Source organism: Gekko japonicus, unplaced genomic scaffold, assembly GCF_001447785.1.
Source record: "Gekko japonicus isolate JY-2015 unplaced genomic scaffold, Gekko_japonicus_V1.1 scaffold1394, whole genome shotgun sequence".
Classification (NCBI taxonomy): domain Eukaryota; kingdom Metazoa; phylum Chordata; class Lepidosauria; order Squamata; family Gekkonidae; genus Gekko; species Gekko japonicus.
The window spans coordinates 191,314-213,419 of NW_015170321.1; the positions used below are offsets into that span (position 1 = coordinate 191,314).

At 42.5% G+C, this 22,106-nt stretch overlaps 1 protein-coding gene across 1 annotated transcript in view; it reads left to right on the forward strand.

The window, feature by feature from the left end:
- SOS1 (SOS Ras/Rac guanine nucleotide exchange factor 1) overlaps positions 1-22,106 on the forward strand; it is a 73,999-nt gene that overhangs the window by 4,963 nt on the left and 46,930 nt on the right. The window contains exons 2-5 of the mRNA XM_015418059.1: positions 17,098-17,223; positions 17,363-17,494; positions 19,241-19,405; positions 21,721-21,930. Coding sequence (XP_015273545.1) covers positions 17,098-17,223; positions 17,363-17,494; positions 19,241-19,405; positions 21,721-21,930 — 633 coding nt within the window. The remainder of the gene's footprint in view (positions 1-17,097; positions 17,224-17,362; positions 17,495-19,240; positions 19,406-21,720; positions 21,931-22,106) is intronic.

Below are 22,106 nucleotides of genomic sequence, written 5' to 3' on the forward strand. Positions count from 1 at the left end.
CAGGAGGTCTGGCTCGAGGTTAGTGATTATACCTTCGTGGTTGTCAAGGACATCGAGGTCTTTCTTGTATAGTTCTTCTGTGTATTCTTGCCATCTTTTCCTAATCTCTTCTGCTTCTGTTAGGTCCCTACTGTTTTTGTCCTTTATCATGGCCAGCTTTGCATGGAACGCTCCCTTGATTTCTCCAATTTTCTTGAAGAGATCTCTAGTCCTTCCCATTCTATTGTTTTCCTCTATTACTTTGCATTGTTCATTCAGGAAGGCCTCCTTATCTCTCCTTGCTGCTCTGGAAATCTGCATTCAGTTGGGTAAATCTTTCTTTTTCGCCTTTGCCTTTCGCTTTCCTTCTTTCCTCTGCTATTTGTAAAGTCTCATTAGACAGCCACTTTGCTTTCTTGCATTTCTTTTTCTTTGGGATGGTGGTGATTGCTGCCTCCTGTACAATGTCACGAACCTCCGTCCATAGTTCTTCAGGCACTCTATCTATCAAATCTAGACCCTTGAATCTATTCTTCACCTCTACTGTATATTCATCAGGGATGCGATCTAGGTCAAACCTGAATGGCCTCGTGGTTTTCCTAATTTTCTTCAGTTTAAGTCTGAATTTTGCAATGAGTAGCTCATGATCTGAGCCACAGTCAGCTCCAGGTCTTGTTTTTTTTATTTTAAACTCTCTTTAAAAAGAGAGAATTTTATTGCTTTTAAATTTTTAGAAAAAAGGGAGGGTATATAGAGGGATTAAGAATAGTGTTGAGTGATGTTAGATTAGTACATTAATCTTTTGTTAGTAATAGTCCAGTCTTGGGCTTCTCCTGTGTTGCACCGATCTTCTTCTTTTTCTTTCAATAGAAAAAAGATTAAAGTGTTAGTCATGTTAATAAAGTCCTTTCGGGTTGTTAATCTACTTGTCTTTTTACGCGTGTTCTGAACAGTTTCTCATTTTTTGGGTTCTTTCCTTTCTTGTCTCTCAGGTTAAAAGGTACACCTCCTGTAGCTCCTTCTCCTTCTGGATTATCATCCCTGCTTTCCGAGCCGCTTTCCTCCTCACTGCTAAATATCTTCCATGTAGCAAGTTCTGCTTCTTTCTCTGAACTGGCGTGTCTCTTCAAAAAGTCTTGAGCTTTGAAAACGGAGTCTATCTTTTCTCTTTTATCCTTATATTTGAAAATAAGTCCTTCTTGAATCAACCATCTATAATTAACTTGGTGATTTTGTAAGAATGTGGTCAATCCTTTATAAGCTTTACACTTCTTCCGTATTTCAAATGGTACATATTTTAAAGTTCTTATAGTTTGTTCTCCAATCTTAACGGGCTTTGCAGATGTCGCTTTTAAGATTTGATCTCTAATGCGTTGCTTGGTAAATTTAACAACCACTTCTGCTGGCAGATTATTCTTCTTTGTAAAATTAGAGTAGGCTCTGTAAACCAGGTCTATCTCTTCGCTCAATTTTTCCGCTTCACTGCCAATCAGTGGCGCTATTTCATTCGCCAGTATGCTTCTGAGATCTTCTTTATCAACTTCCTTGATGCCTTGAAACCGGAGAGTTAGGTTTGATTTTTCCACTTGTAACATCAATAACTTGTTATCTTGTAATTCTAGCTTTTTTTCTATTTTGCTGACCTTCTTAACTTTTTGCGTCTCTTCCGTTGATACCAGACATTTCTTCGTGATCTCCTCCATCTTATTAGCTGTATCTGTCATTTGGGCCTGTTGACTACTGAGAACACTTTCCATGTTAGACAACGTTTGCCTGATTTTCTGCATTTGATCCAGCAGAGGGCGAAGCAGCTCATTTTCATGTTGAGTGGCAGCCGGCTCCTTAGGGCGGGGACTAGCACCGGAAGTTCCCACCAGTTTCTTCGCCTGCTTCTCCTTCTCCTTCTCCCTCTTTAAAACCGACATCTTGGGGTTTTTGTTTATTCTGTAAAAGTTCGTGCTGCGCAGCTTGGGGATAAATCCCTCTTCTCCGCTCCAACAAAATTCCCAAAAGGTAACTTTCCTCTTCAAACTTTTCACTCTCCCCCCTTTTTCTCTCTTTTAAAACAGTCCCGCTTTATTGAAGGGGGGGTATTTCCACCCTCCTCCCATACGTTTAATCCGGGGGGGGGGGGGAAGAATGCGCTTAAACATTCAATCGTCCACTCACAGTTTGCCGATTACTTATTTCTTTTTTCACATCATCGCTTCATCACTCCTTGAGATCCGGTGGCGTTGCTAGGTCCCCGAAGGGCACAACGCATCGGGGCCTTCGGGGCAGTGGGGAGAGCCTTAATTCCCCGACCGTCAGGTCGGCAAAGAGGCAACCCCCCTGGTGTGCCCCCTGGTCTGGAGCCAAGGCTCCTAGGGTCTCCGCTTACGCGGAGTCCCCCCCAACTGCGCGTGGGCGATTTGCCTCCAGGAGCGTCCCGAGAGATCAATCGCCATTCGCGCCGCTGTGACCCGACAGCTCCAGGTCTTGTTTTTACTGACTGGATAGAGCTTCTCCATCTTTGACTGCAAATTATATAGTCAATCTGATTTCGGTGTTGCCCATCTGGTGATGTCCATGTGTAGAGTCGCCTCTTAGGTTGTTGGAAAAGGGTGTTCGCTATGACCAGTGTGTTGATGTTATACCACCTGAGGCCATAAAAGTTTTCTCTCAGTGGTGGTCTCCCTTTCTGGCAGATTTATTCACTGCTATAGATAAGACCGGTCAAATACCAGATGACTGGAAAAATGCCATAATAGTACCGATCTTCAAAAAGGGAGATTGCCAGCTCCCAAGTAACTACAGACCAATAAGTCTTTTGTCCATCATTGGGAAGCTCTACGCCAAACATTTGGCCACAAAGCTTAAGTCTTGGATATTAGAGCAGCAAGTCCTTGGGATAGAGCAGATTGGGTTTTGTCAGGGCAAGTCAACTTTAGACCATTGCATTGTCCTTAACCACTTGGTTAATAAATACAAATCAGGGAAGGGTATGAAATTATATGCGGCTTTCCTGGATCTCAAGGGTCATTTCGCATGATGTACTCTGCATATATATTAAATAAGCAAGGTGACAGTATACATCCTTGTCGTACTCCTTTTCCTATGCTGAACCAATCAGTTGTTCCGTATCCGGTTCTAACTGTCGCTTCTTGGCCCTTATACAGGTTTCTCAAGAGACATGTGAGGTGGTCTGGTACTCCCATCTCTTTAAGGACCTGCCATAGTTTGTTGTGATCCACACAGTCAAAGGCTTTAGCATAGTCAATGAAGCAGAAGTAGATATTTTTCTGGTACTCTCTTGCTTTCTCCATAATCCAGCGAATGTTGGCAATATGATCTCTCGTTCCTCTACCTCTTCGAAACCCAGCTTGTACTTCTGGTAGTTCTCTATCCACGTACTGTTGAAGCCTAGCTTGTAGGATCTTGAGCATGACCTTGCTAGCGTGTGATATGAGTGCAATTGTGCGATAGTTTGAACATTCCTTGGCGTTGCCCTTCTTTGGGATTGGAATGTATACTGATCTTTTCCAATCCTGTGGCCACTGTTGCGTTTTCCAAATTTGCTGGCAAATGGAGTGCAGCACTTTAACAGCATCATCTTCTAAGACTTTGAATAGCTCAGCTGGAATACCATCACCTCCACTAGCTTTGTTGTTAGCAATGCTTTCTAAGGCCCATTTAACTTCACATTCCAGGATGTCTGGCTCAAGGTCAGTGATTATACCGTCGTGTTTGTCAAGGACATTGAGGTCTTTCTTGTATAGTTCTTCTGTGTATTCTTGCCATCTTTTCCTAATCTCTTCTGCTTCTGTTAGGTCCCTACCGTTTTTGTCCTTTATCATGGCCAGCTTTGCATGGAACGCTCCCTTGATTTCTCCAATTTTCTTGAAGAGATCTCTAGTCCTTCCCATTCTATTGTTTTCTTCTATTACTTTGCACTGTTCATTCAGGAAGGCCTCCTTATCTCTCCTTGCTGTTCTCTGGAAATCTGCGTTCAGTTGGGTAAATCTTTCCTTTTCGCCTTTGCCTTTCGCTTTCCTTCTTTCCTCTGCTATTTGTAAAGCCTCATCAGAAAGCCATTTTGCTTTCTTGCATTTCTTTTTCTTTGGTATGGTGGTGATTGCTGCCTCCTGTACGATGTCACGAACCTCTGTCCATAGTTCTTCAGGCACTCTATCTATCAAATCCAGACCCTTGAATCTATTCTTCACCTCTACTGTATATTCATCAGGGATGCGATCTAGGTCAAACCTGAATGGCCTCGTGGTTTTCCCGATTTTCTTCAGTTTAAGTCTGAATTTTGCAATGAGTAGCTCATGATCTGAACCACAGTCAGCTCCAGGTCTTGTTTTTACTGACTGGATAGAGCTTCTCCATCTTTGACTGCAAATTATATAGTCAATCTGATTTCGGTGTTGCCCATCTGGTGATGTCCATGTGTAGAGTCGCCTCTTAGGTTGTTGGAAAAGGGTGTTCGCTATGACCAGTGTGTTCTCTTGACAAAACTCTGTTAACCTTTGCCCTGCTTCATTTTGCTTTCCAAGGCCAAACTTGTCTGTTATTCCGGTTACCTTTTTACTTCCTACTTTAGCATTCCAGTCCCCTATGATGATGAGGACATCATTTTTTGGTGTTAGTTCTATGAGGTGTTGTAGGTCTTCATAGAACCGGTCCACTTCAGCCTCTTCTGCATCAGTGGTTGGGGCATAGACTTAAATTACTGTGATGTTGAATGGTTTGCCTTGGAATCGGACCGAAATCATTCTGTAATTTTTGAGATTGTATTCCAGTACTGACTTTTGCACTCTCTTGTTGGCTATAAAGGCCACACCATTTTTTCTACGAGATTCCTGGCCACAGTAGTAGATATAATGGTCTTCTGAGTTAAATTCGCCCATTCCTGTCCACTTTAGTTCACTGATTTCCTAAGATATCGATGTTCAGTCTTGCCATCTCATTTTTGACCACGTCAAGCTTACCTTGATCCATAGATCTTACATTCCAGGTTCCTATGTAGTATTGTTCTTTGCAGCATCGGACTTTCCTTTCACCATCAGACACATCCACAACTGAGCGTCCTTTCGGCTTTGGCCCAGCCACTTCACTTTTACTGGGGTTACTTCTACTTGCCCTCTGCTCTTCCCCAGTAGCATATTGGACACCTTCCGACCTTCATCTTCCGGAGTAATATCTTTTAGCCTTTTGATACTGTCCATGGGGTTTTCTAGCCAAAAATACTGGAGTGGGTTGCCATTTCCTTCTCCAGGGGATCACACTTGGTCTACGTTCTCTGCTGTGGCCTGTCCGTCTTGGGTGGCCCTCCACGGCATAGCCCACAGCTTCATCGAACCACGCAAGCCCTCTCGCCACGACAAGGCAGTGATCCATGAGGGGGTTCAAAGACATATAGTGCTCTTAAATCCAAGATGCACTTCTGCACATAGAAGGATACCTCATCTTCATGCGTGGAGTATGCAGGGCTTTCATTGCTTCAAAACAGTTGCATGCCTTGCCTTCTGTTGCCCTCTTAACTTGATGTGATTGACCTTTTCACCTTTCCCTCAATCCACTGTGAAGCATTTACTCACAGGCTGGGTAAAAAGTAGCCTATTGCCTTATATTGCAGGAGGGAGAAAAGAGATCATCAGAAGGAGGTGGGGCAAAGCTTCAAAAGGAAGCTGAAAGTTTAATTGAGAACTTAGCTATCTCTGCACAGATAGCAAAAATTAGGATACATTTGGCTAAGATAACATGGGGTGCATCAGTTGCAGTTTTTTCTCAAGTATTGAGTATAATTGCAATTTTGCCCATACAAAATTAAGGCATTTATAACTCTTATCCCATAAATATGTCAAATATTGCAATTATTATGCTAAGTAAGTTATAAATGATGCATTTTATGTTGTTAAAGCAGTAAAATTAGTTTAGGTTTAATAGGACAGTAAGTTTTGCATATATTTCAATTTCCCCCAAATTTCCATTTTTTCCTCAAAGAACCAAAAAAACCTCCAAACTTTTTTCTCCCTTGTGGCTTCAATTTCTGGAAATTTTACATCTCTAGATGTAATACAGATGGCTATGTTTAAATCTTCTTGAAATCATGGCTGTAACAGATTTAATTCTGAATCTGTACCCCATCATCAAAATAGTGTGAAGTGATGCAAGATGAGACTTTTACAGTACAATCTTATGCAGATGAACTTCAGTTTAAGCCCACTGAAATCAATGATTTTACACCACTGTAACGCTGCATAGGATGCACTGTTAATTTTCCAGTGTATATTACTTCCTGATGTTTACGTTGTATTTTAGCTTGGTATATGAACTTATGGAGCTGCAGTGGCTCAAGTGGTTAAAGACGCTGAACTGCAGGCTGTGGAAGGTCAGTGGGTCAGCAGTTCGAGACCCGGGTGCTGCATGATGGAGTGAGCTCCCATCTCTAGTTCCAGCTCCTGCCAACCTAGCAGTTCGAAAGCAAGAAATTGCAAGTAGATAAATAGGTACCACTTCGGTGGGAAGGTAACAGCGTTCCGTGCGCCTTGGTGTTTAGTCATGCCGGCCACACGACCACGGAAACGTTTTCGGACACCGCTGGCTCTTCGGCTTTGAAACGGAGATGAGCACCGCAACCCTAGAGTCAGATTCGACTGGCTTTCGAGCAAGGGAACCTTTACCTTTATATGAACTTAGTTTTTCTGTTGCTTCAATCTAACTGTTTTCCTTGAGCATCTCTTTGATAATTTTATAGAACATACTCAGAAGGTGGGTGCATCCAACGCAGGACATTGGAAGATGACCACAGTGGTTCAATAGCTTCATAAGGGATTAGGCGGTCCTTCAGAGATGTTGGTCATAAGCCATATAAGGCTTTCCAGCCCCTTGAATTGGGCCTGGAAACAGATTGGGAGCCAGTGTAGGTGGGCCAAGACTGGAATGCTTTGGTCTCTACAAACCTACTCCACTCAACATCCCTGTTGCAGCATTCTGCACCAGTTGAAGTTTCCAAACACTTCTCAAGGGCAGTCCTATGTAGAGCACACTACAGTAATCTAATCTTGTACGTAACCGGAGCATGCACCCCAGATCTTTTTTACCCAGAAAAGGCCACAGCTGGCTAAATGTTAATGATAAAAGGTGCTCCCAGCCACAGCTGCAGCCTGCTTAAAATAAATGCAGGTTTGGATTAGATGGCATTGTTTCCATTACTGAAACCTGTCTACCTTGGTCACCACAGGATTTTAAGAGTTAGCTTTCATGGAGATTTTAGTCATTGGTTTGGGGATGGTTGGCATCAGTGCCATAAACACCCAGTTCAAATTTCATTTAGAGAAACAGGGAACTTTTAGTGGCTTGATAAATGTTTCCCTTAGAAACCTACCAGTGTGAGGATGAGTGGACAGAAACACTTTCACTTTCACCCTGAGCTGAGCGTGCTACTCAGTATGGCTGTCTGATGCTTCAGTGTGCTATCATTAATTAACACTTATCCAATCCATCTTGCAGGAAACCCAAGACCAGCTTGATGTTGTTATGTCCTGCTCTTTTTGTGCACACTGTAGGTAGCTTTGATGATTCTGTTTGTGGAAGAATATTTTGAAGCGAAGAGTTGCTACCTTGACAAAATAACTTCATTACACAATTTTGTATATTATTTAGATGTTTTAACTAACATGTTTTAGCTTTTTAAATATGTATACTTAGTTTGAATTTGTTATCCATGGCTCTTGTGTCAAAATAACTGGAATAGAGCGGATGAAATGGGTAGCTTTCCAACCAGATGGAAGATCCCTTTTAGAATCTGGAAAAGGAGCAACAGTTGAAGGAATGTTGAGAGGCAGTTGTTGAGAAAGTGTACTAGCGATGGTTGAAAATTATAGAATGATTAAGTCTTGTTAACTGTACAGAGACAGAAACAGTTACAGTTGGGATGCAAGACTCTAAAGATACAGTTATTTTAAATAGTTGAGAAGTATGTATGGAGGAGCATGTGTCTGATTCAATCCATTTGCTCAGACTGCTAATATAGATTCTTAAAATAGTGTAGGTTTAAACATTTTATGTGTTCTTCTTTGTAACAGTTTCTCTTCAAAGAAACAAGTTAAGAGTATCTTGATAACCTCTGTCATGACCCCAGGGGGTCTCCGCCTTCCGCCGCCACCACCCTGGACTTACAATCCCTTGAGAAGGCCCAGGGTACCTTCCCAAGCCCCTTCAAATGCCCCTTTACAGCCAAGAAACATGGGCATGATTGACCCAGGCAGAGAAAAAAAACTTTAAACAGAAAGGGTTTATTAACACAACACTGGGGCAGGGAAAACAAGACAAGACAAGGTGCTTAAAAAGGGTATAACAGTGTGAAAAGGAAAAATAAATATAAACTAACTCAGCTACCTGTTCTTACTTCCAGGCCCACAGCCTGCCTAACACTCACTCTGTTTCCACAGTGAGGGATCCTGTCCTCTCAGACCAGCCTTTTCCTCCCTCAGTGACTCCGTGAGAGAGAAAACCGCAGAGAGCCAGCAAGAATCCTCTCCGCACCACACACACAGAGTTTCTCACAGTCCCTTCAGCTGAGTTGTGCGAGAGGAGACCACCATTTTTCCCAGCTAACAGCTAAGACCCACTCTCCTCACACAGTTCAACAGTCTCCCCACAGAATCTCCCTCTTTGATTGGCTATAGCCCGTTGCTAAGCCTTATGGGGACTGTAGGCTGTCTGCTCACTGCCATGCAGGTCTCTCCTGGGACCAGGCCGCACTAGGCCCTGCTCCCAGTCCTGCACAGATCATGACAACCTCTCATACCCATGTACTAGGGAATTGTGCGGAAAATTATTTGTCCCTAAACTGGGACTTTGCAATAAGCATGTGAGAATCTGATATCGTATACTCAGAGAGGTAGTTTAAAGAGAAACCGTGAGTGTTGGTAGTTGAAAAGGAAGTAAAGGTGTTACATATGATAGAATAAGGGTCAGTGAAGGCTCCTACCTGGATCCACTATGTAGGCAAAAAGGGCAGTCACAGAGGGTTTGCCTTTTCCACCACAGCTACCACTGATGCTGTGTATTCCCTCTTCTTCAGCCTTCTCTCTGTGTTCACACTGCTTGTTCATGTTTTTGGAGCTGAAAGATTATGACAAGGGATTGGTCCCATCTTGTGAATGCCACTGACATAACTGCCAGGAGATCTGGTAGCCATGGTCTCCATGACCAGTGCATATCAGTTAGTATTACCTCTGCTTTCAATTATATCTGATTTTTTGAGGACTCTGTGAGTAGGAGTCATGGGAAGAAACTCATGATGCTGGGAGCTATGCTCTTTGCTTCTGGGTACGAGAACTGATATAAATCCTGTTCTGAGAGGAAGTAACCATATCCATGATGGGGATGTTAAATCCCTGCCACTGAACACCTAACAGTGGAGGTCTCACTCTGCCTCCTTAGGAGATTGGGCTGACAATCTACCAAAGAGTTTGCTTCTCCTACTAAGTGTTCTGACTTTAGTGATGCCAGATTCTTCTCTGCCCAAATAAAAATGAGACTGGCCTCCTCCTGCACTCCATGAATGTTCTTCGAAGCCAGTAGTACTAGTCTCACTGCTTTGAGTTCTAGTGAGTTTATGCTCTTTTACATTTCCTGGTGGTTCCAGGTTCCTTAAGCCATTAGTCCTTGCACATAAAACCTCTAGCCCTTGAAGTTATCATCTGTTATTACCAGTGGTCTTGAAGTGGACTCCATATTGTCCCCTCATGAAACCCAGTTTTTCTACATCCACCATCTGAGTCCTATTTTAATGCTGTTCAGGACCTGGATTAATGAGTTTGACTGGCAGGTAATCAAAATGCCTTGTAGTCTTCAGTGGACTACCAGTGGCAACAGGATTTTTGTGAAACCTTGGAACTGCCATAAGAGAAGAGCAGCACCCCATATCAATAATGAATGTAGTGGTATACAAACCACGGAAATCTCCTGTGCTTCTCTTGTGTACAGGAGTGTGCAAATAGGCCTATGTGATTTATTTAGTTTTATTTATTGTGATACCCTACTTTTCTCTCCAGTGGGGATCTGAAGTGGTTTACAATAGTGTAAAAATACAAAATATAACTTGGGTCAGTTGGTTAAGAGTGTTGGACCCGAATTCGAATCCCACTTGTGCCATGGGAGCTCGCTGGGTGACCTTGGGCCAGTTGCGCTTTCTCAGTCTAACCTGCCTCACAGGATGTTGTGAGGATAAAATGGAGGCGAGGAGAAGGGAGTAGACTGTCAACTTTATCAGAGTGAAAGCAACAGGTACAGGTAGGTATGTGTTGACAGGTTACATGACGCTTGAAGGTTAGCACGCCCAAGGACATGCTGATCACCACTTTGGGATTAGGAAGCAATTTTTCTCCAGGCCAGATTGGCTGGAAATCCTGGAAGGTTGGTTTTTTGTCATTTTCTGGGCATGGAGCAGCGGTTACTGGGGGTGTGGGGGGGTATTTGTGAATTTCCTGTATTGTGCAGGGGGTTGGACTAGATGACCCTGGAGGTCCCTTCCAACTCTATGATTCTATGAAAGCACATCCCTTTAATCCCTACCTCTAAGAGTTTTCAACAGGATGTCATGGTCTCCAGCAGTGCTCCCTTTAAGCTGTGGAGTCTTGTGAGCAAAAATTCTATTTTGCAAGCTGCTGACATTAAAGTTGTGAGCAAGCAATTTGGCTACCATGTAAATTAGTTTGCTCTGGAGCCATCCTTCCTGAGCTAAGACAAAAATGTGTGAGCTGGAGGCTAAAAAACTGTGAGCTAGCTCACACTAACTCAGCTTAGAGGGAACACTGGTCCCCAGTATCAAAGGTCCCCAGTATCAAATCTAGTAAGAGAGGCATCAGCTTTGTCTGCATTGAGATGGAGGTTGTCCACTAGGTCACCAGCACAGTCCCATAGTCTGGCCTGAAACTAGAACGAAGAGGGTCTAGTGCAGATCCAGCTAGGGGTGATACTCCTAGTTACGTTTTGAATGGCATGGCTCAGGCAGCGAAATGGCTTGCATTCATACAAGAATCCTTTACCTGCTAGGGTGGATATAGATCAAATCAAATATGATAGAAGCTAAAATGACTAAATTGAGGCTATCATATTTTTTATCACATTATGAGAAGGCAAGAGTCACTGGAAAAGACAATAATGGTAGGAAAAGTTGAAGACAGCAGGAAGAGAAAACGGCCCAGCATGAGATGGATTGACTCAATCAAGGAAGTCACGGCTCTCTGTTTGCATGACCTGAGCAACACTGTTAATGATAGGATGTTTTGGAGGACATTAATTCATAGGGTCATCAGAAATCAGAAGTGACTTGATGACACTTAAAACAAACATACACACATCTCCTAGGGAAGGCCCTTTGAAGATACAGGTTCATCTGACCACATGTATGTAACCCTCAAAAAGATTGAGGTTGTGATAGAACTCTTTTAATTGCTGTCTCAACCCATTTATTGTACACATGCTTGTGATCTCCTTGGAATCACAGTGGAACTGACATTGCCTCTATGGCCATATCCACTAATCACCGCTTTGGGTCCTCACTGGAGAGAAAGGCAGGGTAGCAATGAAATAAACAAATATAATTTGGGTTTTGGATTTCTTCATTGCTTCGGAGGGTAATGAATACAGCTAATTTACTAGCTTGTGTATCATCTTGCACTGAGCAAGATTTGTCTATCTTGACAAAACCCGTAGGAAAAGGAAGCGTTAGTGCATTGCAGGTTCTTGAGGGAATGTTTCCATGTCCCTTTTGTTTAAGATTTTGCCTTCCTTTCTCCTGCTTTTTTCTAGGGGAAACCTGCAGTGTACATAGTGCCCTTGACAAAAGACTGGGGGAAAGTTCTGTTAGTATGAGGTGGTCCAGTTGAGACTCTGGATGTGCCATCTCTTCTTCAGAGAGCTCCGCCTTGCTTGAGTCCTTGATTTCTCTGAGGAACAGTAAAAAAGATTTCATCCCTCTATTATCTTTCCAGGGAATTCAGCCTAGGACTTTGAGAGGTGCAGCTACAACCTGATTACTCTCTTTACCCAGGGAGGCCTTTTGTTCTTTGTTTGGCATCTTTTGTCATACCGGGATTTAGTAGACTCTAAACTGGAGCTATATGAGCTATTGGTTGAGGATCTAGAAGATGGCTGTAAGGGGTTTTTTTGCACTTTGAGTGCTTGGATGCTTTGGAAAGCGGCCTCTGTTTGCAGTTGTTGCACTCCTTGCTGGGTTTGTTACTTAGGAAGCAGAAGTGCAGTTGTGGATACCTCAACTTGCCTTCATCTTGCTTGGCTGGGATGTTAGCGATTGCATCTTGCTCCTCGTATAGCACCATTTTCTGAATGTATTTGAAGAAGTGGGGATGCACTTTGTCACCACTGAGATAAGGGGTGGGGGGGATGTGGCTGCTGAACGCTATTTTGTGTATACTTCTCTCATACACTGAGAACCAGTTAATTACTTCCTACTTCAGGCAAACATAATTTCTTTTTGCATATGAATCAGCAGACTCAAGATTGAGCTTGCCTTCCAGGCAAGGATTACAAACTATGCTTTGGAAACCAGGCTGTGGTATCCAGGTCTGGTTTAGAGAACAAGCACAAACCCACAGTTTGCCAGTTCAGACTTAACAATAAATAAATGGTCAGGCAATCTAATTGACCATGCAAAATAGTTGATTCTGAGCATGTAAGCACAAGTGTTGATTCTCCAGACTACTGGAAACCTTACATGTGAACTACTCAGTGCTCGCAACTGTGTGCCCAACCGCATGCAGCTTTGATCTGTGCCCTTCCTGGCTCATTAAATCCGTCCATGAGGGGTTTTGAGGTGCCCTAAGGGAGATTATCAACAAGTCCCTCGCGGAGGGGCAGTTTCCTGGGGCACTCAAGGAAGCAATGGTCCGCCCTCTCCTGAAAAAACCATAGTTAGATCCGGCCGAATTGGCCAACTATCGACCGGTCTCCAATCTGCCCTATTTGGGCAAATTGATTGAGAGGGCGGTGGCTATACAGCTGCAGGGCTTTCTGGATGATGCTTCCATGCTAGATCCTTTCCAGTCCGGCTTCTGCCTGGGACATGGGACGGAGACGGCGTTGGTCGCCCTGACTGACGACCTCCGGAGACATCTGGATCGAGCCGGGTCAGCGGTACTGTTATTATTAGATCTGTTGGCCACGTTTGACACGGTTGACCACCAGTTACTAGTCCACCGCCTTGCCGACATGGGGAATTCGGGGGCTTGCCCTGCAATGGCTTGCTTCCTTTCTCCAGGGTTGGGGACAAAGGGTGGCGCTAGGGAAACAGCAGTCCAGGAGACACCCACTTGAGTGTGGTGTGTCTCAGGGGGTTGTGCTGTCCCCGATGTTATTTAACATCTATATATGCCCCCTTGCTCAGATCGCCCGGAGGTATCGGCTGGGATGCCACCAGTACGCTGATGACACCCAGCTCTATCTGATGCTAGGCGGCCAGTTGGACTCTGGACCAGAATATCTAGATTGGGGGCTGCAGGCCGTGGCTGGTTGACTTAGACTGAGTCGGCTGAAGTTGAATCCAGTGAAGATGGAGGTCCTGTGCTTGAGTCAGGGCGGTTCGGGGGTGGGGATCCCACTTCCAACCTCCGGGGGGGGGGGGTTCCATTGGTCCCAGCCCCAGAGGTTTGGAGTTTGAGAGTGCGCCTGGATTCCTTCCTTACTATGGAGGCCCAGATAGTGGCCACTGCTGATTCGGCCTTTTATCATCTCAGGCTGATTAGGCAGTTGGTTCCCTTCCTCGACCACGCTGACCTGGCTACAGTGATCCATGTGATGGTCACCTCGAGACTAGACTACTGTAACACTCTCTACATGGGGCTGCCCTTGTCACGGATTCGGAAGCTGCAGCTAGTGCACAATGCCGCCGCCAGGCTGTTGTTGGGCCTCCCTAGATGGGAGCACATCCAGCCTGCGCTGAGGACACTGCACTGGCTGCCAATAGCATACCGAATCCGCTTCAAGGTGCCGGTTCTTACCTTTAAAGCCCTTTATGGCCAGGGTCCGACATGCCTACGAGACCGCCTTTCCCCGTATATACCCCAGAGAGCACTATGGTCTGGGTCTCAAAACCGGTTGACCCTCCCTGGCCCGAGGGAGGCCAGGATAGCTGCCACTAGGGTTGGGGCCTCCTCGGTGGTGGCCCCTACCTGGTGGAACGAGCTCCCAGAGGAGATCAGGGCCCTGCGGGACCTCTTACAGTTCTGCAGGGCCTGCAAGACGGAGCTCTTCTGCCAGGCATTCAATTAGGGGCCGCCACCGTCGGATTGCCCGACCGTTGCAGCACCTGGCCCATAATCCACCATCGAGTTGTTACCATAAAGGAACTACGAGCAGAAGAACATCTTAGAACATTTGGGAAATGGAAATCCATTGAAAGTGTACCATCTAAGTGAATTTTAGTTGCCGCCAGGACTTTATGCTTGTTGATTTGTAGTGTTTTTAATAATTCTGTTTTAAGCTGTATATATGTTGTGTTGGAAGCCGCCCTGAGCCTGCTTTGTGGGGAGGACGGGGTACAGATTTGAAAATAAATAAATAAATAAAATATTTAACTTGGTAGCCATTAAAATTGTTTTAAATATAATTGTGTAATAGTATGTCTGTGATTTAAGCATTCAGATTAAAAGGCATCTTTGCCCACTGAATTCAGAAGCTTATAAACATGTTGGAGCAGCTAAGACTTTCAAAAGGCAAAATGACACATTTCACAATTATTCAGGTTACCACCTTCTGGTTTTTTGGCATTTAATCCTGACTTGGGGTTCTGGTTAATGGATGGAAAACTAACTTGGGTATTTGTATGACACAGATAACAGGATTCACTGTTAAACCACCATTCCTTCATTATCCTCCATGTGAAAAGGAAGGGAAGAAGAAGAAACGTACACTAAAGCTGAGTTCATGGACATTTTTATTTAACAGTAGTTATACGGGACATCTAAATACAGCTACTAATTAGATTATTCAAAATATTTTAACTCTAAAATGGGACACAAAGCAGTGTACCAAAAATCACAGATCCAGCAATCAAAGTCTTATATCAGAATATCATCATCAAATTTCCTTATAAAGCCACCAGATTAACTACACTGGAAATGCCCTCATAGAGAGTTCGCTCTTTCATAGTTTCCTGAATGCTAAAGGGTGGGGGCTTTCCTAATAGCCTCAGGCAAACTATTCTAAAGGAATAGACTACCACAAAAAGGCTTAGGACCACTGTGTGGCAGATCTTGGTTGTCTAAGTGAAGAGACACTGTGGGGAAGATTGCAGTCTGTGCATGGGTTCATCATGCCAGGAGAGATGGTCCTTCAAGTTTGCAGGTCCCGTATGGTAGTATTTTTGAGTGAATATTTACTGTTTTAGAAGTGGGTATGTTATTTACTAACTAATTCATATCACTTTATAGAACTAATTTCTTTATATCACTTGATGTATTGACCTGGCATGCAGACAAATTGATAGCTCTTATACTGTCAGCTGTCCGATTATGGTATTATAGCAGTCCATTTCAGGCAGTCAAAATGGGATTGTGTATGTGGTAGCTTGCCTTTAATTATGGTGTCATTTGTTAGAAAGGGAGGAACGAAGGATGCTTGTTCCCTAGCCTTGCAGCTGTCAGGAGCAAGCCTGTCATCATAGCAACAGCTTTTCTTAGTGACCACCTGTTACTACTGCAAGCATCTCATAACAAGAGCACAGCCAGTCACCAATAGCAAAGATTTGCTTTTGCCTATGATTCCATCGTGTTTTCTACAGAAACCAGAGACTTCATGTTACTTTGTTTTAGTTTTGTTACACACACACACACACAATTCTGTGTATGTTTTTATATATATGAAGGCTGACCCCTGCAGGGAAAAAACAAAATGAAAGGACTGTTGATTAAGGTGTTGTTTAGTTGTAATCAAGTTACTGCTCTAGCCATACATAACAGTATTTTGTCAGTCCATTTTTTTTACTGGTCAGATGTCTCCTTCTAGGTGTGTGTAATGATGAAATAACATTGAAGTCTTTAATAGTACTATGAAATAGATCTTAATGTTCACATTTATTGTTCTGTAAGTACATTATAGGAATGTTTCTCTTGAAGGTTTTTCCCTCATAAAATACCTGTTTCTTCCATTTCTTCATGAAAATGCGGAGATCTGGCTGGATCCGATGGCATGCTAGTGCTTGCTTGCTTGCATGGAAGAAAGGCAGTTCTCATGTGTCTGATCCAATGCTGTTCTGGAGAGTCTGCCAGTCTTCAGGAATAGGTTTTCAGAAGGCTGCAGAGGTGGCCTGGAAAGCCTTTTTCAGGAAGAGGTGCTTACAGTTTGTTGAACCTAAGCTGCTGTTTCAAAGCCCAGCTAAAAATCTTCCCTCTGTTTCCTATAGTGTTCATGGTTTCTGTTTTCAACTTTCATTCATTTTCTCGCCCACCAAAGTTACATTGGTTCCACAGCTTGTAGCTACATTTCTATTGCTGGGTTTATTTGTAATTACTGTTTAAATAAAACAATATATCTATACTGGAAATTGTACTGAGCTGCATATTTAGGAAATTTTTCTGTTCCATGTTGTATCTGAAAGATTTCATTTTATTAAAGTATTAATTTGAGTCATTTTTATATACTTACATTTCCCACACAATTTTTCTCCCAGCTTCAGATTTCCAGAAATCTTTCTCCTTGACACACTAGTCTGTCTTTGTCAGTGGATTTTTTATATGGAGGAAGATTCAGTCCTCAGTTTGCTGACTGTAGTGTGCAGTCAGTAGAGCTAGGTCCATCCAAGCCACAAACCTAATTTTCTTCATCAGTTTCCAGTCACTTATTTTGCTCATAAAGTTAAATGTCAAAAGATTGATTAGGAGACATAGGGAAATCATTGTCAGAATTGTCTTTATCATTTATATGAAATTTTGTTTCCTACCTAATCTCCTTGGACTCAAGGACCAGAAACTTTAAAAATTCTAACAAAATGCCCTGGCCAGTCAGGTAACTAAACATTTGAATAATCTGCATTTAGTCTTTTCTGTGATGACCCTTAGAACTGTAGTGAGAACATTAAGATGGAATCTTTTATGTTGAATGTAGGTTCAGATGCAGGTGCACCCTAAACTGTCATCTACTGACGATGCTCTGCAGTATGTTGAGGAATTAATTCTACAGTTGTTAAATATGCTGTGCCAAGCTCAACCAAGAAGCGTCCTTGATGTTGAGGTACAACAAATATTTATTAATAGACAGCTTTATTGTGGGGTTTTTAAAAGTGATCTGGAACCTCTGATTTCTTTGGTTTGTTTTGCTGAATACATGCTGCTTATATACTAAGCTGTAATTCCTCTTTTTTTCTTAATAGGACCGTGTACAAAAAAGTTTTCCCCATCCTATTGATAAGTGGGCAATAGCGGATGCTCAATCTGCAATTGAAAAGAGAAAGCGAAGAAATCCGTTATTCCTCCCAGTAGAAAAAATTCACCCTTTGTTAAAAGTAAGTGTTATTGCTGCACAATTAATAAAATTTACCCGTTTGTTCCTGATGCAAGTCCCTGAAGAGAAAAATTAATTTTTTAAAAGTTAAAACTTTGAGCTCTCTAGATTATATCTAAGCATTTTGTCACTGTAATTAATTTTGGTTCTAACCATAGATCCAGGCATTTTAGGTGGGCTTTAGCAGCCAGCCAAATTTTGCACTGCCACAAACCTCCTCTGACGAAGGAAGGGGGCCTTGTCTTTGATTTGATACTGAGCTTTTCTTTGGAGTTGCTCTAGCATATTGGGAGACCGGAATGATCTCCAGTCCTTTTAGCAGCTTCAAGGTCAAGAAAAAAGCTCCAAGTTCAAGAAGAGCAGGTCCTTGTCACCACTCCTCAAAGGGAGGAACTATTGCTTTGGGAAATAAAAGCAGATGAGCTTTCCTTATACTGAATCAACCTACTGGTCTATCAAGTTATTTTTCCACCTGCACTGGCTCCCAGTTTGCTTCTGGTCTTAATTCAGGGTGTTGCTATTGACATTTAAAGCTGTGTAATATTGCTTGGGGCCACTATACCTTGAGGACCACCTACTCCCCAGCTGCTATTGTCATCTTTGGGGTCCTCCCTCAGGTTCTGTCACCATCTGGATAGACAGGTGACAACCCAAGAAAGGACCATTCTGGTCATGGCACCAAAATTATGGAATCCCTTCTCCAGAAATATTTGACTGTCCTTTTCTATCATTTATTTATTTATGTATTATATTTGTATTCCGCCTATCCCACGAGCAGGCTCAGGGCGGGTCACATCATCTTAAATTCTTCTGTGATTTGTTTGTGATTCCCTCATTGATTCTCACTGACCTTCCTTAAATAGGTCTGTGTTTGCTTTAATTGTTTTGGGTATATTTTTTATTTTTTTTAATTTGATTTAATATTTTTATTATTTGCCACCTTGAGGAACATAAGTGGGAGAAAAAGCAGCCTAGAAATGTTCCAAATAAAAAAAAAAAGCTCAGTATTGACTAATAGCAGCCCCCCAGAGTCTTGGTAGAGGTCTTCCACATCACCTTCTATCTTATCCTTCTAACTGAAGATGCTGGCAATTTAATCTGGGACCTTACGCATGCAGAGCCAGTGTTCCATTACTTGACTCATTACCCCTTCCTATTCACAGACTTCAACAGCTGGATGCAGTGGAAGATTTCTGTGAATAGAAAAGGTTGTAATTTTTGCCGAGTCTCCCCCTCCTCAGCAACTCCACCATCATTCTGTTCTTTAGGCCTCCTTGGCCCCCTAGAGTAGTATTTGGGGGGCATTTTGGACTTCAGTAGATAAGAGGCAAAAAAAGATCATGTTTTGCTGATGGAGATTTCTTCTATCTGTGGAAAGTTCCAGTGAACTAAGCCCAGATATTTAACTGTTCAGCCAGCCAGACACATGGGATTTTCAAAAGCCCTGAGTATCACCCTCTTGAGACTTTTCTTGTAGTATCTTTTTTCATCACATAAAACGATAACTGTTGTGTGAGTTGACTGAGAAGAAATAGCTACATTATGTTGTATAATATTTAAAAAATTGCTTGCTATTGCACTAGCAAATTCATATGAGCTACACAATTGCTGTTAGTCCTGTTGAACATCTCTTCCAAACCTGAACCTGCTTCACTACTCTTGTTTTACTAGGCTTGTCAGTATTTACAAATATGCATATTTTAGTTTTTAACATTAAATTATCTGCTTCTCTGTCTCTTACTTTCAGGAAGTTCTAGGTTATAAAGTTGACCACCAAGTGTCTGTTTACATAGTAGCAGTATTAGAATACATTTCTGCAGATATCTTAAAGTTGGTTGGGAATTATGTTCGAAATATAAGACATTATGATATTACAAAACAAGATATTAAAGTAGCAATGTGTGCTGATAAGGTAGGTATTATTTATATTTGTAATCAGTAAATATTGCTATATTCAAAAGATGAATAGTAATGTTTTAGTATGTAAGCTAAGCATATTTACTTAGGAGTTAACTTCCACTGTGCTAAATTGGAGTTATTTCCTAGTATTTCAAGCAAGTCTAGCTTCCCATGCTGGTTCAGGTCTGAGGAACCTCCCCAGCATCACAGTGTATTTAGCAGGCATTTCAGTAAATTCCCCAATTCTCAGTGGTCTGAGATGGAAGATGGCAATTGCTGTCTGAAGCATACTGAGCAGTGCTTACAAATAGGGTTCAATAACAGTACAGCTTTGGCCAAGAAGAGTATTCCAGATTCTAATATAATTACCCTGAATTTCACAAAATTGGCTGAATGTTAATTTGAAATTTTTTGATACTTTATATATGTATATATAGAGTGTGTGTGCGCGCATGAGAAGCCCTGACCTGGATGGCCCGGATCTCATTAGAAGTCAAAAGCAGGGTTGGTCCTGGTTCATATTTGGGTGAGAGACCACCAAGGAAGTTCAGGGCTGCTATGCAGAGGCAGGCAATGGCAAACAACCTCTGAATATCTCTTCCTTTGAAAGCCCTGCAGGGTTGCCATGTCAGCATTTTCCACTACCACTCACTTTTTTTAAAAAAAAAAAAGCCCCACAATTTTTGAATAGTGTACTAATTTTAAAGCATTCTAGTGAATGCCTTCTTGCTTTAATCATTGTTTTCCTTACTTTGCTCTTTAAATCATTGAGTTTAAGGAAATATAGGCTGGAGGCTGTTAGTTGTTGTAGATTTTCCAGGCTGCATGGCCGTGGTCTTGGCCAAGACCACAGCCATGCAGAACGGGAAATCTACAACAGCTAACGAAATCCGGCCGTAAAAGCCTTCGACATCATGCTGGAGGCTGTGGTTGGATGGTTGAAACAGAGCCGACTGAAACTAAAACCATCAAAGGCAGAAGTCCTGTGGCTGGGTCAAGGAGTTGCTAGGGCAGGATGTCAACTCCCTTCTCTTGATGGTGTGCCCTTAACATCGAAACCAACCATCAAGAGTTTGGGTGTGATCTCAGATGCCTCCCTTCCAATGGAGGCACAGGTCGCTAATATAACTAGGCTTGTGTTTTCCTGTCTACACCAGGCTAGACAGTTGGCTCCTTACCTGTCTCGCCAAGACCTAGCCACAGTGATCCACGCTGCGGTCACCTCCAGACTGTATTACTGTAACTCACTCTACGCAGAACTACCCTTGAGGCTGACCTGGAAACTCCAGCTGATCCAGAATGTGGGAGCATGGGTTCTTAGGGGGACTCCACTTGAGAGCACATATCCAACCAGGGCTCCGCCAGCTGTACTGGCTCCAAGTTGAATACCGGATCAGGTTCAAGATTCTGGTATTGACCTTCAGAGCCCTAAACTGTCTGAGACCAACGTATCTGTGGGACCACCTCTCCTGGTATGTTGCCTAAAGGACATTATGCTCAGCTGATACCAACTTGCTGGTGATCCCGGGCCCGAAAGCGATCCGGCTATCCTTGACCAGAGCCAGGGACATTTTGGCCCTGGCACCAACTCGGTGTAACTCTCTGTCAAATGAGACCCAGGCCCTGTGAGACTTGAAATAATTCCGTAGGGCTTGTAAGACAAAGATATTCCACCAGGTGTATGGTTGAGGATAAGCAATGGGCTGTCATCATTGACCGTTCTTACCTGCCCTTTACTGCACTATTTATTGTAATTCTTGTAATTTTAATGCTACTGTTGAATTTTAATTGTCTAATGAAATTTTAAATGTTGTGACCCGCCCTGAGCCCTGCTGCGCAGGGGAGTGCAGGCTGTAAGTCTAACATAATAAATAAATAAATAGGAATATAATTTTTAAAAAATTAATTAAATAAAATCTTTCACATTCTCATCATGTAATACTTTTGAGTAAATCCATAATTGTTCAGTAGCATTATACCTGGATTTCTGCTATGCACTTTGGAATTCTGAAGCAAGTTGTTTCTTTGTCATAGGGAACTAAGTTTTCCTTCTTCCCTTTCTGTTTACTGTACAAGGTACTGTTAATGGCTGCACTACTAGATTAAGCGATCCATGCTTGGGTGTATAATTGCCAGTTGTTCCCGGGGCTTTATTTTCTTTATGCCTGGTAAAATAAATTATTTTCATGATGATACACAGAACCTTTTCCATTTTACTTCGTGTCAACTTGACCAGCAATTGCTTTGATTCTGCCAGTACCCATCTATAAACGCACATTTTTTCCAAGTGATAACACCTCACATTTTGAACCACTTTTATTTAAACAGGTGTTGATGGATATGTTCCATCAGGATGTAGAAGATATTAGTACACTGACTTTGTCTGATGAAGAACCCTCTGCTTCAGGGGAACAAACTTACTATGATCTTGTGAAATCATTCATGGCAGAAGTTCGGCAGTATATAAGGGAGCTAAATCTCATAATAAAAGTTTTTAGAGAGCCTTTTATTACAAACATCAAACTGTTTTCAGGTCATGTAAGTACTCAGTCTTTTTGACATTTTCAAAACTTTTTGTTTTACATTTGGAATAATACATATAGTAAAAGACAGACTAGTCAGAGACCTGGGTTTTCTGATGTTCTTTTAAGCTGTGTGGTTTTCCATGGTTAAGTTAGTATTGACATACTTTATCTCATAGTTTGTTCCTAAAT